Here is a 27,695-nt window from a genome sequence, read left to right as displayed (position 1 = left end):
TTGGAAGAATACATAATAATAAAGTGGAATAAAACTGAATTAAACTAACATTGAGGTGGTGCTTGGATTGTGTCTCACTCAAAACAGACACAAAACCACACAAAGAGGCGACAGCTCCTCCTGTAAACTGAAATGAAGGTTTTTAAAACGACAAACAAATTGATTTTTTTTTAAAATTAAATAATAAAAATTAAAAAATGTGACTTTAAACAGCTAAAGAGCCTCACACTCTTTCACCGTGACACCATCAGCCAATCACGTCCCCGCGTTGCGACGTGACGCCACAATCCCCGGGCTCTCCCGCAGGTGATTGGTGGCCTCGGCCGACCAATCACCGGCCGCGTTTTACAGCAAAGTTGTTAACCCCCAACAGTAGCACTTTGGTCGCCACCTCTCTAGTTTCAGCTCGCTTTAAACATCGACAACCAGCAAAAAAAAAAAACAAAAAAACAACACTGACTTTTTCTCCTCTTCATCGACCGATAACCGCTGTTTGGACGAGGTTGGATGTAAAAGCGGGGACAGCGGCTCTTCCTGCGAGGATACCGGCTCTATTTTATATATCTATATCTATCTATATATATATATATATATTTATATATATATATATATATCGTTATAAAACCAACAAGAAGATAACGTTATCTGTGGTTAACGTTAATGTTAGTTGGCTCTCTCTCTGTGAGCTCGCTGCGTCGTGTTGCCCTGACGTTTTTTTTTTTTTTTTTTTTTTTTTTTTCTGACTTGCAGAAATGTTGTCTCCATCTGTCTGTAAAAGCCCCCGACGTGTGCCTGGATGATCCGACTCTTGGTGAGTATTTGCTACTAAATGTTTCTTTTTTTTTTTTTTTTTTATTTATATATCAATATATATTTCACTTGAATCGATGGTCGCCAAAAAAAAAAAAAAACAAAAAAAAAAAAAGAAAAGGCCCCATCGTGAATAGTGTTTCTGGCATCAGATGATTTCATACACGCAATCAAATTCCTGGCTGGTCAGCTGGATGCAATTCAGCACTAAAACAAACAAACAAAAAAAACAAAAAAAAAAACCACAAGTTCCTGATCACTTTGTCAGCCCCCTCGATAGGGAGGAGGAGGTTGTGATATCGATCGATTTTTTTTTTTTTAAGCAAAAGGAAGTATTCTTTTTGTGTGTGTGTGTGTGTGTGTGTGTGTGTGTGTGTTGTGCAAAAACCAAAAAATCTAGTTCACTGGTTGTTGCATTAAAGGCAACATGTCTTAGAAACCTGATCTCAGATCATGTGGAGAGAAAACATGAGCAAGGAGGGCGATAAAGGTCATTTTGAGATGATTTCATCTTCTCTTTTTTTCATATATTGGTTGGAAATGTGACATTGTTGGATCACAGGCTAAACAGTGCCAGGCAGTCCCTGTGGTCCGACCGGGAACTGCTTGGCCCTGGCCTGCATGGGTCTGGATCCCTCATATCCCCTACGTTTTCTGCTGTAATCCACAGTAGTTTCTCCCCCCCACCTCCTTCCTCCTCCTCCCCCCTTCAAACACCCACCTCTCCCTACATGGACTCAAAAAAAAGGGGGGAAGACTGTAGTAACAGATTCGAGCCTCCCTTTAAAGATGAAGTGTGGAGGACCTGCCTCATGTGTGTCTCGCAGTGGTTGTAGTTCTGTCATCGGATCATAATTCTGGGTTAGAAACTGCTGAGGATGTCAGACGGGGGGGGGTCCGGGGTCACAGGCTGTAAATCAGAAAAAAAAGAACAATAAATTGTGTTTCCTGTGATTGTGTAAACTCTTTTCAGTATCGTGGGACAAACCCCACCCACATGGGACGTAAGCAGGCCAGCACAGAGTATGTGAGGTGTCAAAGTGCTGTTTGTTAGGTGGTGACGGCCTATAACCGGGTTCCCACGCACCCTGTAATACCTGGAAATTGATTTAAAAGGACCAAATATCATGTACATAATCTATGTTGTCCTGGGAGAGTGTAATTGTACTTACAGCCCTATCTGGATTGGAGGTAAACCGTAGTTTATTTAGAGAAGTTGGCTGTGGAAAAGCGAGCCTAACATGTCTGATCCTAACCTGAGTCACTCATAAGGGTAAAAAGGAGGAATATAACTGTAAATATAAGTCCTACCGTTAAATTATATGACTGTTTGTGTGCAAGTGCTGTCCTGTAATGTCAAGAAAACTCCTGGAAAAGGTCCTGGAAGATGATGTCTTAAAAACCTTCAAACTATCTACATGCTTTACACGGAGGCCTCAGACTCCGATGATTTTTTTTAGTCTAATTAATAGTTTGTCTGGTAACTTTTTGAAGGCATTCGTCTACAACACAGCGTTAATATCAGTGTAACTAAAGAGGAACACAACCCTCTGAAAGGAGAAGACATGTTTTCTAAAAGCAGGTTTCGATATTATAGTCACTGCTTTATATAATCCGATTACACAGAATTAAGCAGACGTGTCGATTCTTCGTATTTTTAACACACAGAAACGTAAACAAATGCCAGAAGCTCGTGGCAACTGAAGGAAAGTTTACCTCCTGAATATCGCAAGAGAGTGCATCGCAATGTATAACAAGTAGAACTGGGTTGATAAGACCCTTTTTTATAGGACTCAAAAATATACAATCCAATGTTAAGGTCTTAAGGGCAGGGGCTCAACCCTAACATATAAAATGGACCATAAGTTTTTACCATGTCCAGCATCTTATTTCAGTGTGTTAACTCAAATAAAATACTGGACAAATTGACCGCACATACATCAATGAGTTACCAGGTCATCTTATGTCCTTCAATATCTGTGGAAACCGAACTTGTAAATATGTTGTAAATTCCGGATACAAGGCACTCGCCTGATCCCCTTTTTCTCCTCACATTTTTCCAATTACCAACTTCCCTCTCATCCAGAACTTGTTTCTTAATTGGCATCAAATGTTTGTGTCCCTTCTCCCCTCACATTGACGCTGCAGATTTTTTTTTGAGAGAAATATTGATATTTTATTTTTTCCAAGATGGAGGAGGAATGGTGAAAAGTTAGGTGGAGGTTGCAAACAGAATAAATGCTGTTTTTAATATGAATTCACTGTCCACAGGGTCGATCCCCATGAGCACACCCAGGTGTGGTAGTTGGAGGGTCAGACCAGGCGGCACTGCTGACAATTATGATCAGGTGGTGGGGCAAATGTTTTGTCTTTGCTCCGCCCAGACCAACCCCTCTCCTAAACCGCCTTTTTAATTAACAACGTGGAAAAAGTTTCTTTATTTAATCTGACTTTCGCGCCACTTGGTCTGTGTTTGTAAGGCTTCGTGTCCCTTTTTTTAAAACTAGTTTTTTGGGGCTAAATGTCCTTGTTGCTCGTGTCGATTGGCCTCCAGGTCCTCATGATGCAGTCGGTGGATTTAATGATGGAGAGAAAACCTCGGTTCCCCTGGGAGGATCCTGGCTGAACCCAATGTCGTCAACAGGTAAGGTGCTTTTAATGATTGTTCAAACATTATTCTGACCCCTGCTAAACATTATAAAGTTGTTGTGTGGCAAACAAAGACCAAAATCCACTGGGTTATGGGTTGGGGGGGGCTAACCTGGAAGCACTGAAGTTACACCCAGACTGATACCCTCACAGAGCTGTAGTGTTATTGTCCATATTTTAGGTAAAGTGTGTTCAGTGTGTGTCTTTGTACTACAAACATGTCGGTGTCCTGTCAGACCAGAAGAGGGCGACATTGTTCTTGTTTGTGATGCGTGTTGCCCCAGGAAGCCTTTTTACCTGGAATAAACTTTCTTTTTCTTTCTTTTTTTTTTAAATTTAAAGTGGGCTGTTATGTGCTAGATAAGGTTTACTGCATCTGAGTAATTCCTGTGGGTCAGTTAGCTGGAACGGCTACTTCTGTGGTGTTTTAGGCGTTGGCTTTTAGTGGATAATGTGGAATTTGTGTCCTTTTTTTTAAAGGAGTTTTGTTCCTCCAACACCAACTACCATGAAATCAATCTTAAGAGTATTGTTGTATTTTACTAAAACTAGGAATAGTTTAGAATAAAAGATGATAATCTGGGATAATCTTTTTACTGATGGCATTTCAGGGTAGTTATACAGTATTTCCTAAAGGCGTCCTGTTATTAAACCAACTTTAAATATCCTTTTATAATATTAATGCATGTCTAAAAAGTTCAGTACAACTGAAAAAAACTTTGCGCTATGATTTCTCATTATTTAAAAAGGTCTGGTGAAAACAAATATAATGTTATTGATATTTTATTTATTCAAACTGCACAGCCAATAATTGTAAATTAACAACACCAAATGTTAAATAAGTGATGCCATTATCACTCAATCACACAAAATTGTGACATTAATTATAACTTTTTTTTATTGTTATACACGTTTTTTTATTCATAAATCCATTAATTAGTCTATTTTGGCTTCTATTAATAATTTTCATTAAGTCATTTAATATGTTATTTGTGTGTGTTTTTTTTTTTTATGCATCAATTTATTTATTTTATTTAAATGGTTTCATTAATCTATCAAGCATTATTTTAAGTTTATTTTTTAATGTATATGTCGGCCTTATGTTTATTTCAATAATTTGCTTTGTCAAAATTATGACATTAATTCTAACTTTTTTTATTGTTATACACGTTTTTTTATTCATAAATCCATTAATTAGTCTATTTTGGCTTCTATTAATAATTTTCATTAAGTAATTTCATGTTTTGTAATGCATCAATTTATTTATTTTATTTAAACAGTTTCATTAATATATCAAGTATTATTTTATTTTTTAATCATCATAATGTTTATTTCAATAATTTGCTTTGTCAAAATGATGACATTAATCCAAACTTTTTGTTATTGCTGTCATGTGAATCACTTTTTCATTCATAAATCTAGTCTATTTGTGTTTATATTATTATATAATATATGTCACTTTTAAATGCATCAATTTAAGTATTTAAACAGTTTCATTAACACACCAAGCATTATTTTAAGTTATTTTTTTTTAAATCATAACAACTTATATTTCGGCCATTCCCCCCCTTTTTTTTAATGTTTACTTCAATAATTTATGTGCAATGTGTGTACAAGAGTTAGTTTGCAAGAAAGAAAAAAAAAAAACACACACAGCCCCCTTCCCCCCACCCCCGCAACGCGCAAGCGCTCGGGATCGTGTGGGAATGGTCGGTCCGCGAACTGGGGGTTGGACCGCTCCGAGCGAAACACAGCAAAAGAGTTTTAAATGTCCGCCATGTTGTCCATGGCGCACTGAACCAACGATAGGGAGCGGAGCGTCGGAAAAAAACAGTCCGAGAGAGAGCGACCAAGATCCGGGCCTTCCCCCGGCTCCGTTGGCGACGCCCTAAATACAAGCTACCACCACTCGTACGTTAGAGTAGAGAAAAACCGCACAAGAAACATCCATGAAAGCTCCACTCGGTACCGGTGTGATTATTAGGAGATCCGATAGATTTATATTGATTATCGTATTGTGAAATAATGAGTAAACTGTCGTTTCGGGCGCGGGCGCTGGACGCTTCCAAGCCTCTACCCGTCTTCCGTTGTGAGGATTTACCCGACCTACACGAATATGCATCCATTAACCGAGCCGTGCCGCAGATGCCCACGGGGATGGAGAAAGAAGAGGAATCGGTATGCTTTTTTTTTTTTAACCGTCCGAGAAATTTGTGAAAATATATTGTTTTTATTTGTTTTACAAAAAAAAAAAAAAAAAAAAAAAACACAGGCGCCCTCTCTCTCTTTTTTTTTTTTTTTTTTTTTTTTTTCCTCCTGCGCAGCTTTCACAAAATGGCCGCCAATTTTTTCTCTCTCTCTGGAGAAACACGACGGATTTATATCGCGAACGGCGCATTTGTGAGACTTGAACGGGCGTTTGGGGGAAGTGGGGACACACTGTGTCGTTATGTGGTGAAATTACCCGGTTCGACCGGGTTGTTGATGCGTGAGGTGCGTTCCCGAGTACAAAGGAGTCATGTGACTTCAGCAAATCCGACATTTTGTCTCGTCGACCAGGAACAGGGGCCTTGTGTTGGCGTAATTACAAAGCACCAGGGCAAGGGGGAGCTAGTGATTTCAGATTATATGTGGCATCTGTGCTACTACCAGACAGAAATGTCAACACCGGTGCCATGCATTGAGGGCAAACTCCAGTCTGGTCATCTTAAACAGGATCTGGTGGTGTGTGTGTGTGTGTGTGTGTGTGTGCACAGTTGTTTATTAGGACTTTGTTATTGTGCACACACGATTCAGCTCTTTATGTTTTATTTGCATGGAGGCGTGTGGTCTGTGATCCTTCCCCCCCTCTTTATATATTTTTATATTTATATATTTATAAAGCAGCTGTTGTCATTCACTAAATAAAACCATTGTTTGGACAGTAACTGGGCTTTAATGGTGTTTGTGTAGCTGTCAGTGAGGTGTGTTAATTAATCTCTACGCCACTATCCTCCGTCTGTTCACCTCTCTAAGGGGACGTGGTAGTTTGTTTGTTTGTAGTGTTGTCACTGCAATAACCGTCTCTCTGGGTTTCCACTGTTGACATTTGATTTTTTTTTTCCCCCCGGATAAGAACATTAAATCATAACCGCTTGTACATTTTTAAAAATCAATAATTTGCCACGCTCTACCAGCTGTCATAGCCTTTTTTGTTGTTGTTTAGTATTTTAACAACTTAGTTAGGGAGGAGGACATATACACATAAACAAAGTCTGCATCCTGCTCCTGGTTATACCCCAGGTTATCTGTCGGATGTAAGGGGGTTGGGTTGTTTATAAACTAGATTTCACATGCTCACATACTTTTCATGTTTATTTATTAGACTATCTTATTCTGGGTCCTCCTGAGCAAGAAATTGTCTTTCCCTGTGAGTTTTGTGGCTGACCTGACTGATGTTTAAATATAAGGGTCAGTAAATAGGGGGGGGTGTATCACCAGGGACGTCTGCGGTGGACGCTGCTGTTATTCACCGGTCGGCCTGCTCTCTCGTGGAGGTGTCAGGGGTTCAGTGTGTCAGATCGCACAGCAGGCTGGCAGACCAAGCGGCACGTGGCGCTCAGGAGGAGATCAGAGCAGAAGGAAGCAGAGAGAGAGAGAGAGGAGGGGGGGGGAGAGGAGAGGGTTTGGTCTGCTGTCACTTCAAAGTCTGTGCTCTGCTCAGCTGGAGTGCTTGGTTATGTAACAGTCATATTATCAGGGAGGTAGGCCGAGGCCCGCTATGTGCCGACCGCTCAGTGTTTGGAGCTGTCTGTTTTTATGAGTTTCTACGTGAGGTGTTGTTGGTTAGATACTGTAGCTCATTCCCTCTGTGACTCTGTCAGCAAGGTGTGGTGGCGTTTACTGCAAGTGCATGTCGTTCTGGGTCTTCGTGGGCCTCCAGCTGGGAATCGCATCCCCGATTCTCCACTCTTTTGCAGGGAAGTAAAGTTCCTGGCGTTCCTGGAGATACGCTTCATCCTCTGAGCTTGCCGACCACATCGACTACCCACTCGATGTTAAGTGGTCTGCAGGATGATTGTGTGGTGTCCCGGTACTTTCTGACTCTCTGCTAAATCAACAGCTTTTAAGAGCGAGCTTCTGAACCCCAGCGGACGACTTGCAGGACTTTCTGTGTGCCACATTTAGCCCTCGAACACGAGACCACACGCTTGCTTTCTCTTGTCACTGCTGGACTTGCCTTTTTAAAAAATGGTTAGCTCGGTCCAGCATGTGGTTTTGTAATTTGCAGGCGGCGTGTGTGTGTGTGTGTGTAGCGTGGCCCGACCGTAGAGTTGTCATCGCTGTAAGTCCCGAAGCACGTGCAGCTTGTTTGTTTTGGGCCAGACACTTTGTCTTGTGTTTACGTTTGGGTGAAAGTGAGGTCAGTGTCTGCGGCCCTGGTGCGAACCCACAGGCATCTGTTGTGTTTGCCTCTTTGCCAGACACAGTACTTGTACTTGCGCACAGCACACACACACACACACACACACTCTGGCAGGCCAGCACTTTCTTACTGTGTGACCTTGCTCGGGGGGAATGTGGGTTATGTCACCTGTCCAAAGTCTCTACAGCCTGCACACTGTGAAATTGAAAGTTGCCATTGTCAGCTGTCCCCCCCCCCCTTACTGTTGACAGTTTCGCTGTGACGTGTGTGTGTTTGGGGGGGGGGTAGCGTGGGAAATAAACACCAGCCTCAAGGCAGGTTCTCGAGTCCAACTCCATAGCGAGTTTGCCAGCAAGACTCAGCTAGAGCAACTTCTGAGAATGACCTGTGAATTCAGGCTTTTTCCAGTAACCCGTGGATGGATGACGCTGGGTGTTCCCTGATTGTGATTAATTGGTTCCACTTAATCATTATGCAATAGTAGGGCCACGTTAAAGTTATGAGGAATGTATTTTTTTTGCCTCAGTCAGTTGCTTGTATCTTATTTTACACAGCCGCATTAATTCGAGGAATGGAAAGTTTCCCACCGCACTTACGCTGGGTGTTAAGAATCCCTTTCCCCCCGTAGCTATGCATCCCTCGACAGCCCTACCGACCATCCCCCCCTGCGTCTGTCCGTCATGTTAAGTGGCATTTACAGTGTCTGGGACAGTAGCTGTCAGCAGCGAGACTGGTGTATGTGGAGGCGGCTCCGGCTGCCTCAGCAGACTTGACAGTGATCGATGTGGTCATTTTAGAAGGCTATTTCTGGACTCCTGTGTGTATGTGTGAGACAGCGAGACCAAGAGGTGGAAAAAAGGGAAAGAAATAGTGTGCGAGGGGAACCAGCTAATGCTCTGTATTCTGACTGTTCAACCTCAATCTAAGTCCATTTATTCTCGGGCAAATAGCCACGGCCAGGAAAGTAAACAAACACATTGCTTGATTAGGTTTGGCAACCAACGTGTTTTTGCTAAAGGCTGTTTGATTTCATGAGGCCCCCCCCCCCTCCTTCATTGCAGAGACGCCCCGGGGGAGTTAAAGCAAGGGGGGGGGGGGGGTTCAGGCGTTCGCTGGCAGAACGATTCAGTGGGAATCGGGTAGGAATCTGCAGGTTATGCAAGAGTACGTGCACAGTGGGAGGTCACAGCAAATGCTATGGGTAGGTTAAATGTGTACGAGGTTTTGAGACACCTTTTAGGAGGAAGCGCTGAGAATAAAACTGACGAGGCTCGTCCACAGCAACTTCTTAAGCCGAGGGAGTAGCTGCGTCGCCGGAGCACGTGGCGCTATAAATGTAAATTACTATCACTTGCCTCGGGCGTAACAGACTGTGGAGCAGATTGTTGGCCACAAAAGTCCGAATGGTGTTGATGTACAAAGCGCTGTGGGACACAATAAAGGAGTTTCATACAGTAGACTGAAAATGTTAAACATGATGGTGTACTGAAGGTCACACGTAATAAAGTTTTCTTTTTGGCAGGTTACTTCCACTGTGAAATGATTGGTGACCAAGATTGAGTTGCTGTGATACATTTATTGTCAGTTAGTAACGAACGCTGATTAAAACCTTTCAGAAATTAGACTTTTCACAAACTGGACTCTCATTTAATAATGTGTGTGTGTGTGTGTGTGTGTGTGTGTTCTCATGCTGTTTTTATTTAACGAGCATTACCTCGATCCATCAAGTTGGATAGGAAACATTAATCGATTGTAATGATTTGGCCACGTTCTTCAGTCTTGGTTAGTAGATGGAAAACCTGCTTTTCCAGTCTGAATGCAGTGTTACTTTATGAAATAATACATGACTATAAAGACGATGGAAGAGTAAAGCCTGCACTGAATGCAGTACAACGCTGCTTTGTGCCTGCAAAGGTCTCTGTGTCAAGGACCCTCTGGTAGAAAAGCTTGTAGCGTTGAAAAGCTCGCCTGTTTGTGCCGTTTTTATTCTTTTAAAGGCACAAATTGATCCGTGTTCAGCAGCGGTCAACTTCAGTTTTGCTTGATGTCTTCCTGAGAAGCTGCACACTTGTCTTATTTAACCCAGTGGGAACAGTTTGCCGTCCTTAGGTTGCCGGTATAATAAGCCGTCAGCCTTTCCTTCTGGCTGTTGTGTGCCAGGAGAAGCTTGAATTAAAAGTTCCAGCTGACTTTAAGCACTAAGCTGTTAAAAAATGACCTATAAAACCAGCTTATATAAATGTTGAAGCAGGGGTTTTGTCATTTTATACAGATACATGTGGTTTTTTTTGGCATTTAAGTAATGAGGCACCATAATCTCTCTTGTGGGGTCTAACTCACCAGACTTTCCAAACACTGACAGTCTCACGTTGGTATTTTATATAACTATGGTTCATCTGATAAAGTATGATATATTAAATCACACATACTCTCCCAACCCTGCTTGTGAATTCAGTGTACTGCTGCAGTTGATGTCCTGCAACCACCAGAGGAATGAATCTTCATTATAGAAGTCACACTGGGGCTGACCGTGGACAGATGCTTGCATATGAGATGAAGACATAGCTGGTAGAGCTGCATTATATATGCAGTGTAAATGCTCACATCACTGTTTTTTTTATTTTAAGAGGATATATTGCTAATGTGGATCCTCCTCAAGGTTTGTTCATTACACAACAGTGACTGTGCCATGGCTGACTTACAGTGGTTGTTTAGTGCTCAGTGTCACACTCGCCGCCTTTTTGACTCACTCACTCTGGCTACCGTCCCCAGGCACAGATATTCCTCTCCCTCCGCCCTCCGTCCTCTACCCTTGTGTCTCTGACAGCCGCAAGGAAACAATAAACACACACCTTCCCTCTAGAGAGCGGCTGTACGAGGCCGGCAGCACGCTGCGTTGTTGACAGACCCGCCTGCTCGTGGCTCAGCGCCCGGCTCTAGGCCAGAAAGGCTCTGCTACTACGTCTGACTGGGACGGTTCAGACGAGCAAGCCCAGCCAGCAAACCAGTTAGTCAGCCCATCCAGCCTGTCTGCTTTCCTTCAGGCACATTACCCCTCAGCAGGCTTGGCAGCAGCAGGCTCTCGTCACACTCGCGGCGGGTAGATAAGGCCAACTGACACAGCGTCGGAGACAAAATCAGAGTCAAGTTTCCCTCCATATTTGATGATGGTGATTGGATGGCAGGTTTAGATTTGTCTCTGTCCGGCGTTTACATATCATCCTATCACATGTTCACGTATATAAACCAAAGGCTTTATAAATGCGTGTATATTTAGTTTTAAACAGAAGATTAAATATTCAAAGCTACGTGTCTGGCAGTGTGGATTGGCATGAAATGTGTTGGTTCTGTTTCACCTGGCAGTGTCGTTTGTCGTCCTGTAAAGGTTTTTTTTTTTTTTTTTTTTTCATATACTGTGAAACGTTTGGCACCAAGACAGTAAGACAATGTGTGACTGGATAATCGTCAAGTTTTCCTCCCACAACTCTGTTTGCAGGTGTACATTTAACTTGTATCTGCATGAGTCAGCGTGTTATTCCCCCAGCAGAACAAAAGGCTTGATATTATGTTGTCAGTTTGGCAACAGGTTGTCGCAATTGCTTCACAAATAGGTCTTAAGTTGTGCCCTGTTGGAATAGTTTTCTTGCATTGTTTATTTATTATTTTTTTTTGGCTATTGCTTTTTAAAGTACCAAAGCTGTTCAGCATTTACTAAACTCTCATTGTAGATATTGTGGCATCAGAATTAAATGTCATACAGGTTAGGGTTTGCTGTCACTGTATAACTGGAATATAAACAGGTACCCGTTAAGACTTTTTATGTCAGTTTGAACCAAATCAAGCTGCTGCAGCGCACGGATTAATGGAGCTCAGCATTAGTTCAGTCATGCTCGCTGATTAGCATCAGCTTTTTCATTCATGCTTTAAAATCACTTGCTCATTCAGTCGTGTGGCTTTTAGCTGACTAGTGACATCCAGTCATATCTGCGGAGGTCTACGGCACAGCCCGGTCTATCACTGCAGGTTTGAGGCCGATATCGATTCGAGGGAACTAAAAAAGATTAAAAGCTGATAACGATATATAGAGAATATTTCTTTTTAACAAACGCATAAACAAACAACTTTTATCCCCCTTTTTTTTATTGTGACCAAGAGGCGTAGTAAACAGGACATTTTACAGTTGAAAATAAACCTGTCAGTGCTCTTTGGTGGACAAACTATGTAATGGTGAAGCTGTTTTATGAATTGCCTTTCTATATGCTGTTTTTTGTTGCTTGAATTTCTTGAGAGAGCAGACTTTTCTACCAGATCCAATCATTTTCTTTCAGTTGTCGGTTGTTTGGTGCAAATGTGTCTGACTGAACTTAGCTTTAGAAGACTTTGCCATCTCCTATTGCCTCTAAACTCTTTTTTTTGTTGCCTTGATATCAGTTTTTCTTTGAGCTGTGTGGCCTTTTTTTTAAATCCAGTATGTTACCTTCATATGAGCCTGATGGTTTCAAGACCTCTTGTGTTTTTAAATCATTTTGTTTGTATGATTTTCAGCCCCAGTTTTTTTTATTTTTTTTTATATATATAATCTCTAGTAAGAGGACATACATCCTCAGTGGTCCAGGTGTCTCACCTCTTGTCTTTCTCTCTGTAGGAACACCATCTCCAGCGGGCCATCTCGGCGCAGCAGGTATATGGCGAGAAGCGGGACAACATGGTCATCCCGGTCCCCGAGGCAGAGAGCAACATCACCTACTATGAATCCCTCTACCCTGGGGACTACAAGATGCCAAAGCAGCTAATTCACATACAGCGTAAGTGGGCTTCTCTAATGGCAAATGTGATGCGGAAAGCAGAGAAAATGAGTTCGATGTGGCAGATTAGGGGCCTTGGTTGTTTATTAGGTTGTGTTGGAGTTTCCCAGTCAATTATTTTGAATGCATTAAATGACACTTGGGGACTGTTGATCAAGTTTAAGTGGCAATTTGTAAAATATTCCACATTAGTGTACCTTTTTTTTTTTTTTTTTTAAGCTTTTTCTATTTGTAAACACCACTTTAGGCCTGTATCATGCATATTATGCTCAGGCTTATGGTAGTTTCCAACAGAACGCTCTTAACTGGGGGGAAAAAGTTATCTGAAATTGCATTTAAACCCATGTGGCATTAAAAGTGAAGCGGGTAATCAAGATGTTTCCCGGCTATGGGAACTTGTCTAAGTAGGCCGCGTAAAAGCCGATAAAGCATTGAATCCATTAAGTGACTCAGAAGCTCATAGGTGGTACAGGAGGTCTGTTTCTGACAGCTTTTCATCCATGTAATGGCATCAGGCATGTGTGTGTTATGAGCCTTTGACTGAGTTGTCATATGTTTGTCAAAGTAAATGAGTTTGCGAGATTGCCTGGTTCAGTAATGATATCAAAAGAAAATGAGTCTGTTAGATTGCTTAGTCCAGTAACCATGTCTGTGTCACAAGTGGTTGCCGTGATTGTTTCTCAAAGGAAAGCAATTTGCCGTATCCTAAACAGAGACTGCTGCTATCAGTTGAAAGCTCAAATGACAAATGTTTCGTCCTGTCAAATTGCTGTCGGACTCATTTCAGGGTTTCCTCGGAGGTCTAGACAGTCTGAAACGTGTGGAGATTATCAGGACTGGAAGGTTTAGTGTTTTGTTTGTAATATCTAAAGAAATGTAACAAGTAGATGTCTGTTTACTTGTGAGTAGCTTTGTGTAGCTGTATGTTTTATTCTCATTGTACAAGGTGACAGTTGATGTAGCAAAAATCTGTAAATCCAGTGAAGAAACAAGACTTCTTCTTCACAAGAATATTGAGATTTAAAAAGTGAAAATTCGCCTTAATCTTATATAATTTCCCCGGTGAGCTTTCTGTTTTAGTTTTTTGTCAATAACACATCCCTCTGCTGTACCCAGTCTCGCCTTGATTGCAGCTCAATATGAAAGTGACTTGCTTTAATTAAACCTGGACTGAGGTATCGTTTCTAAAGATAAAGCGGCAAATACTTGCGTCTGTACATTGTTTGCTCTCTAAACGTTAAGTGCAGAAGCTGTGCGTGTCTGACGCAGGCCAGGTTAATTTGATTTTGGCAGATGTGGCGGCTGTTCTTGCTGCTGAATTAAAACACAAACGTGCCGCTGGCTGTGAGTTTCGAGGCAGAAAGGAAACGTGTTTTTCTGAATTTGAATTAGCCTGACATGGTTTGACATGGCAGTCTGACCGGTCACTGAGGCTTGAGACAAACTAGAAGTCCTGAAAAGCTAAACCAGAAGTGAGTGGGGAGCTTTTACTGAGTTTTTTTTTTTGTCTCTGGAGTTAGAAATATGCTCATACTAGACGATTAGGAAAGGCCAGAGAGTCACATTTTTATGCTTCAGATAAAATTATACTGATGTATCTTTTTGACCTGCAGAAGTATTCAGTGTTCATTATTTGGCTTTCATGTACACATAAATGCAGACTCCATTAAATTGTCTGATAAAGTGTCAGGTCAGTGAGTTACTGAGGTTGGACGTGACTTAATGTACCAAACTCCATGCAACATATTCTATACTGAGTCCATTAGCTCCAGTCACTCCTTTATGGCTTCAGTTGTCTGGAAGGGCAGATCTGCTGTAATTAGGCCTGATAATCATCTAATGTGTCCCTAACCTAAAGATCCAACAGATGCTGGGTGAGCTGTCCTCTAAAAGCATGTATTTATTGCAGTTAACTGTGGGCTATTAGTCCTGTAGGGTCATACATCTTCTGTAGAAAGTAGCTGCATCAAGTTTAAAGGAGTTAAGACATTTGAGGATAAAGCTACGCTCTGTTTTGACTTTGGATACTGTAGTTGACGCAGCCTGCTGGGTGGCGTGGTCAGATTGTGTCGTTGTTTTTACATGGTCTGTATTAATATGGCTGGTAACGTCGCCTCTCCTGACCTCCACTGTTTCATTGCATTAGTTTTCATCATTTGTTCAGCATTATAGAAACGTTCTCAGCTGTCTCTTACTCACTCCAGCCGCTGCTTTTGTTTTGATCAGAGCAGACGGATCCAACTCTGGTTTTTATTCTTCTCACAAAAACCGCTCGCTCCTCGTTGTGGGGTTGTAGTAGAGGGACGGTTTAGCTAGTCAGTGTACGTGAGCGGTCTAGCAGTTAAATGTTGAAATGTTATGCTTAGACTTTATTTTGTTGCGTAGGAATTTTTCTTCTGTCCGGGTTGCGTTTTGATCTTAGCTGTCATTAAAATACTTAATCATTAAATGATGTATTCTAAATTCAGCCCGCTGTGTAGGAGGTAACCTTGCCCTCTGTGGTGGGCGCCGTGTTACAGAGTCGAGGATGTACTGCATACATCTCTTTTGTACATTGGCTGTGGGGACTTGGAAGTAAACAAACTGATGCTGAAATACACTTGCGGGTATAGAGTGGCCTCGACAGCCGAGCCGAGCAACCATTTGTATATAACAGACACACAACCTGTCATTACCTGTCAGGACCCGTCTCTTTCTGGAGTCTAACTGGCTTGTAAAAGCAGATTGTGGCTGGATTGCTGCTGTTGCCTGCACACACAAATGATTTCTCTCTCTCGTTCTTCTGTAATTCGAAGGGATTGAAGTGAGTTTTTTTGGTGTTTGCGATGCTGCATCTCCTTAATGAAGAAGTCTGCGTTTGGTGTTTCAGAGCGATTGTTCAGCAGTGCCGTTAAGTAAACTCTGCTGGAAACTGACTAGATGATGATTTGTAATGCTGCATGCGGTGCCTTCCATCATTACCAGACCAATTAAGCTGCATTTTGACTTTTGGCTGCAGCTTGCTGTGGAGTCTTGAGTAGAGAGGTCATGTTCACTCGATCGCTTTGAAGTTGCAAGTCAAAAGAAATCCTAATTGTTTGTCTTGTTTCCCCCCCAATTTTTATCTTCATTCCTAATCATTAACATTTGAATGGATCCATCTGGACTAACATGTACGTTCCCCACACATGCCAGTATCCGTGATCATGGATAAGCTGAACACAGTAGTGTTGAACAGTGTTGAGAACATGAGGGCATATCCACCAAATGCTTATCTAAACATGGGGATTACAAAAGACCGGAAGAAGAGGAAGTGAACATTACCAAAATATAGAAACAAGGGAGTTTAGAGTTGATTTTTTTTTAAAGAAGCAACACACAACACAACTTACTTAGAAAAGACATTTGATGGCCAGTTGATGAGTTATTGTATTGATCTCTTTATCCATAACTAAGTTTTTATTTGCTTCTCCTAATAGACTCATCTATCAGTGTCTAAAGTTTCCCTTTCTCGACCTCCCTGCAGCTTTCAGCTTGGACACAGAGCAGCCCGACTACGACCTGGACTCGGACGACGATGCGTTTGTCAACAAGCTGAAAAAGAAGATGGAGATCAGCTTCCTGCAGTTTGAGGAGATGATTGACCGGCTGGAGAAAGGCAGTGGACAGCAGGTCGGCACTGTTTGTGTCTCCATCTGCCCCCAAAACAATGCCAGCCGTAGAGAAAGGCCATGAAATACCTTACAGACCTATGCACAATGAGCTTTTGAAAAATGGTGATACCTACATTAAATAGTTGGTAACACAAATTTGAAACCATTTATGGTAAGACAGTCTGAGCAAAAAAAAAAAAAAAAAAAGCCTGTCATAACAGATTTGTCACCCCCACCGCCGCGTAAACGCATCTTATTTATCAAATTGTAACCCCTGTCTGTACTTCGTAGCTGGTGAGCCTCCCGGAGGCCAAACTGCTGCTGAAGGAGGACGACGAGCTCATCAAGGAGGTCTTTGACTACTGGAGCCGCAAGAGGAAAAACAGCAAGGCCAACTCTCTCATCCCGACCGTCAAGCAGGAGAAACGGGACGGCTCCAGCACCAGTGACCCCTATGTGGCCTTCCGACGGCGCACTGAGAAGATGCAAACCAGGAAGGTTGGTGTCTTTGCACTCTGCTTTATTGGCTGTTTGTATGTGGCTGTGATCTTGGCAGTTCATGACGGATACACCCCTCTGTCTGGATATGCCGTCAGTAGTTGTACGACTGCCATTAGGGACAAGGAAATGCATTCTCATACCTTGTCGCAAGAAACATTTAGTTTCACACAGTCATTACGTTTCACTGTGCCACTGTCTTTTGTGAAGCTTGGCCAGATTATCTTGATCCGGTTTGCCGTATTGTAAACACCGTACCTGACTAACCTGTGATGTAGAGAGAATAGACTCAAGAGTACCCGACCCTGACAAAAAGAAGAATGCTGTCAGACGCTGCAACCGCGTTCAATGAGCAGCGTCTTACTTTACTTTGTGTGTTGTGTCAGCACATAGCTTTGTGTCAGACAGCCTGTGCAGCTGCGGTTTGTCCCTACAGAATTAATTTAAAGGGTGAGTGTGAGATTTGGTCTGCTTACTGCTCGGCAAGCTGAGCTTCTCTGTGAAATGGTGACTGATGAAGGTGCTTACGGTTCATTTAGAAAGAGACTTAAGTCCCTGATCACAGATGTTTGAATCCATATACAGTTAAAGTCTGTTACTGTTTTAATAATGCCATGATGGACCTGAGATCAGAGTCCGATTAAAAACCCTGCACGTCTTAAAAATAGATTTTAAATACATTTTATATTGATTATTTTATTAAATAGCACTACGCTGCTGAACACAATACAAAAATGGACTATATAAAAATAGTTTTCTCTCAACCCTCTTGTAAAGGATGTACATGCCACCAAGCATTTAAAGAATTTAGCCTTTTATATTAACTTTATTATCTTTAGTAACCTGTTTGCTTTGTTTCAAATAACTTTATACATGTTTATCTAATCATTACATGTTGCTTGTTCTTATTAAGTTTTGCTTATACCTCTTTCTTCCTGCGACACTCAGAACCGTAAGAATGACGAGGCGTCCTATGAGAAGATGCTGAAGTTGCGCAGGGATCTCAGCAGAGCAGTCACCATCCTCGAAATGATCAAGAGGAGGGAGAAGAGCAAGAGAGAGCTGCTGCATCTCACACTGGAGATCTTTGAGAAGAGGTGAGCCTGCCCTCCAGGGCTGCACACATAATGTGTTAGTACGAAAATAAAACAAAAAGCAGTTAGACAGCAGGCTGGCAGGGTGGAGACAGCAGGGCGATGATGAAAAAGAAAGCCCCGGGAGACTGCTCAGAGTTAAAAACTGGAATAAAAGATAAAAGAACAGTTAAAGCCAAGTTTCCCCTCCATTTGTGGGGAATTTATCACTGTTTGTTTGTGAACTTTCATTGATGTAGTTTAAGGGGGAAAACTTGAAATGGAAAATGAAATGGTTTGTTGATCAGTCCAAGACTGTGATTGGAGAAAAACTATTTGGGCTCATCCTTTTTCCCCCTTTTTCTTTTCCAGAAATGTAATGTCAGACTTTGGTGGTGAGGTGATGGCAGAGGTTTTGGCTGAGCGGGCGCTGGTGAGGCCGCAGATCATTCCGCTGGTCCCCCTCACCAACCAGTACCGACACCAGGACCACATGGACCTCAAGGACTATAAGTCTAAGGTGAGGCTCAATATTAAGGACATGCTCCAGGCAAACATTGTCAAGTCACATTTTAAATGAGGAATATTGGGAAGCTGCGTGTAAGATTCCACGTAGTCGGAAGTCTCTGAATGTCTCTCATGAGTTACCTCTTCTTTCCTCCCTTCAGCCCGAGAAGACGGAAGTTCCCCGGCAGAAGAGGCAATACGTGAAGAAGCAGAAGGTGTTGCCTCTCTCGTCGGGCATCCCCCACCACGCGGGTCCTGTTGTCTTCAACGCCAAGGACCTCAACCAGTACGACTTCCCCAGTTCGGATGACGAGCCCTTCTCCCAGGTACAAACGCAGGTACTCATCCACGCAAAGCCAAGCACGCTGTGCAGACGAAGCTCGGCACTTGTAGATGTTTTTGCTGCATGTGTTCAAGTGAACATGATTCTGATATTGTGCTTTCAACAAAGTGGCAACAGCTAAAATGTCCTGATAAGATTTGTTGACTGCCAAGATAAAAGAACTTGCTGAACAGGTAAGGTTTTTGAACACAACAGGAGACCATCAAACTCTGCACACATTAGTCAGTTGGCCACTGAGTTTGTTTGCTGAAATAAGTCCGTTTATGGAATTCAGGATAAGCTCATGCAAGTGTTTGGTGTTTTTTTTTTTTTTTTTAACCAACCACTAAGTAGAAACCTAAAACTCCTACTAGCAACAAATTATAGGGAACTATGAAAAATTGCATACAATTTTTGCCTAAAACAGATGAGAGGATATGAAATGAGTAAAATAAAACTATTTGCAGAATATATATATATAGTATTCTCTGACTCTCCCTTGAACACGTTTTTTAAAGAGGGATTTAGTGTCTTAAATTTAAAACACCAACAAACTCTGTCCGTACTTCCACTGTTGGTGATTTTAAAGGCAATGCACTCTGCCCTTTGTCCTGATAAATCCACTCAAAATTGCACAACCACGTGAGACGAGTGGGTATGATATGCATTTTAACCAGAACCCCTTGGCTCCAGTGTTTATAAATTCTGCTCTTCCAGTGACCTTACTGACCTCCAACCTCTGTGTCCACAGCTGCACTCAGGCTCCTCGGAAGCAGAGGAGGAGAACGACCCAGATGGTGCCTATGCCTTTCGTAGGAAGGCAGGCTGCCAGTACTACGCTGTAAGTACTGTGTTCATCCACACAGTTGGTATAAAAAAAAGCATAATGGAGCTTTACTTTCATACAGTGGTTTGTTTAAGTGGCCCAGCAGTGGTTGTAGATGCTTTTAAACGCTCTTTGGGAGCACTGATTGAAAGTCTGTGCAGCAGGTTTTTATAGTTTTTAGAGCTCTATGTTTATAGCGGACTGTTTAGTTTACAGACTTTAGGATTATCTCAATATTTAAGGCATTAAGTTCATAGTCCACAGTAGACTGCTTTAGTGAGTAGGTAAAAAAAACAAAAAACAACCAGTCACAGATCATAAAGATCAGACGATGAGAATGCAACAAGGTGACGTTGAGCATCCTGTCTGTTCCCAGGCTCATCAGGATCGTGTGGGTAGCTGGCCATGGTGTGGACCCTGGGAGGACGGTTTGGCAGAAGCTCGGTTTCGCTACAGTCTCACCACGCTCACCGTGCCGCGGCGCTGCCTCGGCATGGCTCGACGACGCGTGGGACGAGGCGGCAGGTCAGTTTTAAAAAACCTGTTTCTGAGAATTGCATTTTTCTTTTATCGTTGTGTTATTGTATAGAAGGTCATTCAAAATCTTACTGGCAATTGTAGAACATAGTAGCTGTAGATATTTCTTTGGCTATAAAGGACGGGCTACTCAAGTTTTCTTATTTACTCCAGTATCAAGAACTATAATAACAAAGCTTTGATACATAGACATCAGATCAAAGCCGTTGTTAAATGTCAGACAACGAGGCCGGTTATCTGTGTTTAGTGTCCCGGTGTCCAAGCACTATACCTGACCTCCTCCTCTCCTCTCCTCTCCTCTCGCAGGGTGTTGCTGGACAGGGCGTACACGGACTATGACAACATTTTCCACGGACTGGATACAGACATGCTCGACCTGCCTCTTCCCCCCTCTCCTTCTCCTCCTCCTACTACTACTTCACGCTCGCCGGCCGCCGACAAGTTTGCCAGTACCTCAGAAACAAATACCTCAGACAGAAGTTCCTCCTCCTTCAACTCCTCTCTTTCCTTTCCCTCTTCCACGGACCTCAGTCAGATACTGTTGAATATAAAGTCGTGCCGATGGAGGCACTTTAGACCACGGACACTACCACTACATGAGCTGGACAATGCCCACCCGCTATTCAGGAAGTTGAGTCGAGGCCTGAAGCGGCCTGTCTTGGCTTCCGCAGCAGGGGGACAGCCCTACGGCTCTCAGCGCCCGGCGAGGGTTGTCCCTGTACCCGCACCCGTTGCTGGTAAGTGTATTGTCTTCCTTCAAAGACACTTTGCACTCATGGCAGTTTGGGGTGGTTGATGATGAGTGACTTGTTTAATTACAGAAATATATTATTAAAACCAGGATATGTACCCGCCACTAGCATTTTACTAAAAACATGTAATTCCTGATGCCCACAGTTTGGGTTTTTATTTGCCCAAGAGCTGAGATAACTGCTTCTGAATTTTCTGCTGTCAGCGCTCTATGATGGAGGTGAATACAAACATCTTTGTGCTGAGAAAAACCTTGAAAAATTACATTTGAAAGATTTGTGAGCAGTGTCTCTTTCCCAGAAACTATGTCCCAACAATTACTCTGTAAAAGTAGCCTCAATGTAAGAAGGATTGCACGGTCTGTGGATTATGGAAAGACTAGTTTCTTTTTAAGTTTTTGAAATATATTTCTTGAATACTTGCAGCTTGAATGGAATTCAGTGTCCACCTGATTGTGTTGTAGAGGATCTGTTAAAACCTGGACACATGAAGCAGAAAGTATCTGTGTGACAAGAGCTGGGTAGAGTTGAGACGTATGCGTTTTGGTTGAATGGACTCTTATAAAGAGGAGTGCTAGTTCAGAGAAGTAATTGGCAACTATCCACGAAACTCAGGATGCACACTCCTTTCCTTTTTCCTTTTACCCCCATTTATTCTTCTCTTTTTGTGAGCTTAATTTTTGGTGATCATTACTTCTTAGTTGAGATTTTATTTAATTGCAGGAGCGTTGTTGACCCTGTCCTCCAGCTGCATTGTGAAAGGGGTTTTGTTTTCTTGTTGTTCATCATTTACAGCTGTTGCTTGGCATTCACTCTGTGTCACCTCCCATCCCACCCAGTCCACAAGGTGTCAATTAAGACCGGGGTTGATAAATGTATTCATGAGATGCACAGGATTTGTTAGGGTGTGTGGGCGCAGAGGCGTGGAGCGTTGAATACAAACTAAATGCCACAGGTCCCCGGTGGTGTTACTGTGGTAGCAGTCAGGCGGTCGGTGTCTTGACGTCTCTACAAGCTGTTTACAGGAGGTGTGTGTGTGTGTGTGTGTGTGTGTGTGTTTGTGTGTGTGTTTTTTGATTTGCATGCAATCAATTGCCCAGTGATTTATTCTTGAGAAACCAATCTGCCTGTGAAGTACCGTAAATAAAAGTGAAGGACACCGATATAATCAACAAGCGAGCTCGACCACTACAGTTGTCCAGGGCTTAAAATTAACCTTTTTTTCCCCTCAGTGTCTCACAACTTAACACTTAACAACCATTGTCCCAAATTGAAGTATTTTTTTCATTCTACTTAATAAGAATAGTTTAATATCTTTTGTTTCAGTAAACTCTCATCACTTCATTGACTCACTCTGGTCCATCATGGAAGTTCTGCTAGTTGTTCCTTGCACTTATATCTCTGAGTTAGTTTCTTAGTTATTTCTGTTTGATCAATAAATGCATCACTGCAAAGTTCAGTGCCAATGTGAACCTGTTTCTGGTATACGGTGATAGAGGTTTACATACACACATCAAACATTATTATACTTATTTAGCCAAATTATCACAAACTCACTACAGTTACATTGAATATTGAGATACAAATCTACAACGGGAGGGAGAAGACCAATTTAATGGAGATATTTACAAGCTCAAACAAACTATTTACCTATAGGCTAAGCAATAGGAACCTCCTAACCCAGAGATGTGGAGAATGTGGCCAAAGAGGAGAGGAAGAGACCCCGGCGCTGTCAGCCGAAGAGCCGTGGACTGTGACTACTCTGAGCAGCGTGAATGAATTAAAATCTAGCAAGAGCCACCAAATCACTGGCTCTCTCTTTACTGGTTTTGTGTGTGTACGTGTGCCGGTGAACGCCTAACAATCAAAATGATATATATTCACATAAATATAATAATTTAATTTGTAATTATATATTTCTCTACTGTCCCAGACTCTGTATTTTAGTGTCCCAGGTGCTATTTTTATTGCCCCCGGGACAGCAGGACATCCTTTAGGTTCTGTAGTCCCTCTGCACAGATGGGTTGAGTCTGCAGAGAGCGGCCGTAAAGCTAGGTTGTAATTAATGGGTGCAGTATTTTGATTAAATGTGACGGTGTCAGATTGCATGAAATAAGCATGACTCGTGTTCCAGATGGGAGTACGAGCTGTTTTCAAACGAGTGATGGAGAGTCCTGCGTCTTGTGAAGTAGTAAACTGAAAGGCTCACGGGGAATAAGAAAATCAATATTGCTCTGAGGCACAAGGCCACGCAACACTTTGAAATGTGGGAATAGGACTGTCTAATCAATACAAAGCCAGTAAAGAAAGACTGAAGACCATGTTATTTACAAGATGAATAGCTGGGATGCAAATAGGGACCTTGAGTGGACAGAAACATGCACACAAGAAACCAGATGTCTGGGAGAAACCAGGTTATGGCAGAAACAAGTTTGCATGCAGATTTCTTCCCTACCAAGTTAAATATTCCAGCTTTGGTTTAAAAAAAAAAAGTATGTCATGGAGGCTGAAACTGAAGTAACCTGGTTACTGATGTGCAAGTAAACACACCAGTTGACAAGCACCACTATGATTTGATGAAGCACCCGGAGCATCTGTCCTGTGTTGTCCCAACACACACTTATTCATTCTCACTGAGTACAGACTTGATGATACTAGTGTTTTATATTAGTTCTAACAGGCTGTGCAGACTACAAGCTCTTGGCTCTGATACTCAGACTGCACAGCATATGGTAGGAACTTCTCAGATTGTAACGTTCGTCAGCACACTCAAGTGTTAATGGTCAGGTGACAGTTTGAGCTATCAGACCTCACCATGGTTGTATGAGAACTTGGTCGTAGTTTCCCTGTCAGATACTGTTTTCTTGGCGGCTGCTTTATCAACGAATGCATCACTGAGTGGGTGCTGTGGGTTGATGAAAGTAACGTGTCTGTGCATTATTGGGTAGGCGCACACAGCCATTGAACCACCACTAGTCTTGAAGAGTTTACAGTGTTAGACGAGGAAGGATATTGATATTGTCGTGGGATACTCTTTAAGAGAGAGCGGTAAAGTTACCACTGGGTAGCCACATTGCAAGAGGCTACAGCAGGTGTGGCCAAGCAGTCTTAACAATAAGAGCCAGAAATAGCTGCTGTATTTAAGGGCCACGTCTCATCACACACACAGAGGTTGACACACGTACTCAACCACACAGTGTGATAGAGAGGAATTTGACTGTAACTCCTTCAATGGATTTGGTTATTAGAAACCCTGTGTGTGATTTCAAACATGTAAATGATGGTACGAATCTATTTCCAGACTTGTAACGAACTCTTGTCTCCCTCAGCTTTCACAGCCGAACAGTACCAGCAGCATCAGGAGCAGCTGGCCCTGATGCAGAAACAGCAGCTGGAGCAGGTCCAGCTGCAACAGCAAGCCAACAGCACCACCACTGCAAACAGCACACACGTCAGTATCCCACAGTCCCGTCAGGCTCTCAGACACAAAGTGAATGTGGTCGTCTCGTCAGTGACTTTAAACAGTTTTCCTCACCTCCAACAGGGCCTGGGAAATACGTTAGACCAGGCCAGCGCTCAGTTCGCCGCCTCGGCCGTAGTCACCGCCGACCAACTGCTGGCTCTTAAAACCAAGGAGGAGCTAGCCCTGGGAGGCGGAGTCAATGGCGTCCTCTCCCCCTCAGGTATGACAACCCTCCAAAAAAACCCCGGTAGGGCTGCTAGGCTCGGTCAGCGGACTTGAGCTTTTGAAAAAGAGACAGAGGAGACAAGAAGACGGCCGAAAAACATTTTGTATTGTGTAAATAAAGTGACTTCTTTTCATTGAGTCTGACCCTCTTCTGAACTCCACATGCAAAAAGAGAAAATTGGCCATCACAGTAATGGCTTTAGTAATTATCCTCATTATGTTATTTAATGATGTAGTCCTTGGTCTTAATAATTAACGGCATTTTTTATTTTGTGTCTGGTGACCATTTTGATTGTTTACAACCACAAGCAACACTGGGAAGGTTTTATTAGTGTCTAGATATGCTCTTACACTTTATCCCAATTTTCTACCTCCACAAAATATAATTTGTTTTGGGGGAAAAAAATAACACAACTGCGAAGTTTTATAGAAACTAAAAAGCAATTCAGTTTTTTTTTTTTTTTAAAGTGCACTTCACCCAAGTGCTGCAAACAGTGACACTGAACAGACAAAGCAAACAATGAGAGTAAAGTAATTACAGTCCTAAAAACCCATAATGGAGTTGCCCTGAAAGAGCAGATAACGGCACAAAGCATCCTGAACAAAAAACCTCACGCACTAAACCCCCAACAACAGATGACATTTCAGGCAGCAGGATTTAGCAGATAACTTAGAAAAGTGACAAAACTGAATTTCCATTTGATATTGTTCTGCAGATGAAAACAGTGCATCAAGGATCTGTCCTTTTTAGAGATAAAAACTTAGTCAGAAAATCTCTTTTTGTTCGAGTACTTACTTTCTTGGGAATTTCTGGTGAAAAGGAATAAATCCAGCTCATAAATGACCTTCTGCCTCGCTGTAGATATTTAATATTGTGCTCAAGTCTTTGACGTGGCATCCACTTGAACCTCAGCACACGTTCCCAACAGCTACTTTAATTGGTTGTAAAGAATTACACTTCACACTCAACAGTTATTTTATGTAGTTGAGTTATTTTATAATACATTCATACATTCAGTGCTTCAAGTTAACAAAATAAATAACAGGGTTTTTCCTTAAAGAACAGTTGATAATTAAAACCTTCCATCTCCAAATCCCATCTCCCACCCCTGTCACCAACCACCCCCCCCCCGTCCCACCGCCTGGCCTCCTTTGACCCCCTCCCAGGTGTCTACAAGGGCTTGCACCTCTCGAGCACAGCGTCCCCTCCCACCACTACCCCGACACCCGCCTTGCTCCACCCCTGCACCACCAGCTCCACCTCCGCTACCAGTAACAACAACGGCACCGCCCACCCTGCCAACACCACTACCACTACCGCCGCCACTCAGGTCCTGCTGGGAAACAACAACAGCCTCCGTCTGGGACTTCCCACCGGCAAGCGTGTCCACGCCCCCCGGACGCTGAGCGCCACCATGTCAACATCCGCCTTAAAGCTCGCCCACGCAGCCGCCGCAACCGCCAACTGTCAGAAACCCAAGGTCACTACGGCCTCGGCCTCGCCGCTGGACATAGTGCCCAGGTGAGGAAGAACGTGTGACCAGTGTGAGGACGTTACAGGGTGACACAAAGATGGGGGGGGGACTGTGATAGTCTGTTCAAAATATCTGGAGTTTGGGACAATAGTTGTAGATGTGATGTATGTTTTATGATTGACAGACCCAGTGAAGTGTGCTGAATATAATAAGATAGAAACCTGTTTACATACTCAACAGACAGACTTTGTTCCAACAAACACATCACAAAAGAAAATGTTAGAAACCTGGCACTGCACTGAGATATTCCAAAACAAAATTGGAAAGGCTGTTTTTAAATGCGACATTGATTGTATTATGAAAGCTTGAACCTATTGTGTTTTAAACATAAGAACATTAAAAATAAACTTTTGTTTTTATTTATTGTGTTTATTAGTCGTGGAGAAAAGAGCTTCAGTTAAATTATCTCTAGAAGAAAAGATGGAAAGTGACAATTAAAGCGCTTTTTTTCCGCAGCAGGAACTTCAGGAAATTTAACGATGTTCTGCTTTAAGTTTCTTGGAGCTAAAATTTGGCACTTTATCTATTTATTTAAAGATTTATAACCGAAGCTAGTTTGCGTCTCCCATCCTTAGTTACTCTAAATACAGAAAATCTTCCAAAACAGTCCGCCTTACCTTGACGCTCCACATAAAAGCTTCCACTTTAATGTCTTTTATAAAGGGGGGAAATAAAACATCACTGAAACCCCTTTTTAGTTGTTTATTTTGGATGGTAACACTTTTGGTTTTGACGACATCTAGAGCTCGTTTCTCTTAAGTATGAACGCAAAACGAGGAAAACACGACACGGAATCAGGAGAGAACTCAACACCCCACCAAAGTCGAGCCTACGTACAACTATAAATTTTGTCCCACCGTCGCCTAGTTAATGGTTCCGGTCGCCACCTCGTACCTAAGCGTTTCTATGAATCCAGATTAAGTTCCTGCAGTGGAAACCGGCCGTTAGTTAGCATTTAAAACTGTTTTTCACCGTCCTCCTTGCGTTTATGTCTGACCGCGTTGTGTTTTTCTTCTGTCCGCAGGGAGAATCACGAACAAGACAAGCCAGCACTGAACAGTCTATCAGAGAACACAATGGCCATGGAGGTTACGTAGCCTCCCGTTCGCAGCACTGGGGGGGGAGGCGTGACTCCCTTTTTGTTGTTGGGTTGTTCATTTTTTTTTTTTTTTTAAGGTGCTATGCATCGTTTGTTTAGTCGTGACAGCGAGTGGTGGCGGAATGAGCACGGCAAGGCTGGGTTTCCATGGTAACTGTTTTGGGACTTAATTGCAATGCTCGTCTCGTACAATTTTAATTTCCCCCCCCTCCCCCATTTCCCTATTTGTTACTGTTAATAAGAGATCGTCTGTAAATTCTTAATATGGCAATTATATGTACAGTACTGCATATTTGTAATATCCCCTTCCCCCACGCCCCCCCACCCACCCACCTGTTCTTGTATATAACATTACTTGAATACAGAATTGTTCATTTGTGATGTTTTGCACTCGAGATATTAAAAAAAAAACAAAAGAAAATCTAAATTAAAAAGAGTAAACGACAAACTGCAACTGGTGCGAGTATGAGGTGTGAACGTTGTACCACAGAAAAATGTATGTCATCACATGCATGGTGCGGAAACCTGCTGTTTGATCTATTTATTGTGCCGTGTTTACA

General features: G+C 42.5%; 1 protein-coding gene across 3 annotated transcripts; it reads left to right on the top strand.

Moving 5' to 3' along the window:
• Positions 1-368: 368 nt before the first annotated feature.
• On the top strand, positions 369-27,583 carry LOC127368090 (enhancer of polycomb homolog 1). 3 transcript variants are annotated; one of them, XM_051408568.1, is made up of 15 exons: positions 369-811; positions 3,365-3,454; positions 12,510-12,669; positions 16,175-16,320; positions 16,593-16,799; positions 17,748-17,896; positions 18,245-18,392; positions 18,541-18,717; positions 19,453-19,542; positions 19,904-20,052; positions 20,371-20,801; positions 24,143-24,264; positions 24,358-24,496; positions 25,669-26,023; positions 27,061-27,583. In XM_051408568.1, exons 3-15 carry the CDS (start codon positions 12,570-12,572, stop codon positions 27,131-27,133), a joined length of 2,286 nt encoding a protein of 761 aa, XP_051264528.1. In that variant the 5' UTR covers positions 369-811; positions 3,365-3,454; positions 12,510-12,569; the 3' UTR covers positions 27,134-27,583. The 3 variants fall into 3 exon arrangements, with proteins under 3 accessions (XP_051264528.1, XP_051264510.1, XP_051264519.1); XM_051408550.1 differs by lacking the exons at positions 369-811; positions 3,365-3,454 and adding an exon at positions 5,179-5,637; XM_051408559.1 differs by lacking the exons at positions 369-811; positions 3,365-3,454 and adding an exon at positions 5,180-5,637 and having other exon boundaries at positions 18,541-18,705.
• The last annotated feature ends 112 nt before the right edge of the window (positions 27,584-27,695 follow it).

This window comes from Dicentrarchus labrax, unplaced genomic scaffold (genome assembly GCF_905237075.1).
Source record: "Dicentrarchus labrax unplaced genomic scaffold, dlabrax2021, whole genome shotgun sequence".
Lineage (NCBI taxonomy): Eukaryota > Metazoa > Chordata > Actinopteri > Moronidae > Dicentrarchus > Dicentrarchus labrax.
The sequence above is the reverse complement of the archived record's forward strand: the minus strand, read 5'-3'. Positions and strand labels throughout refer to the sequence as shown.

What these genes read in the sequence shown, in the direction of transcription:
- LOC127368090 (XM_051408550.1), top strand. Translation starts at nt 5,485, where the DNA reads ATGAGTAAACTGTCGTTTCGGGCGCGGGCGCTGGACGCTTCCAAGCCT. An exon ending in AGAAGATGCAAACCAGGAAG is followed by an intron (nt 16,800 to 17,747) that starts GTTGGTGTCTTT and finishes TGCGACACTCAG; the next exon opens with AACCGTAAGAATGACGAGGC. An exon ending in CCGCTGGACATAGTGCCCAG is followed by an intron (nt 26,024 to 27,060) that starts GTGAGGAAGAAC and finishes TTCTGTCCGCAG; the next exon opens with GGAGAATCACGAACAAGACA.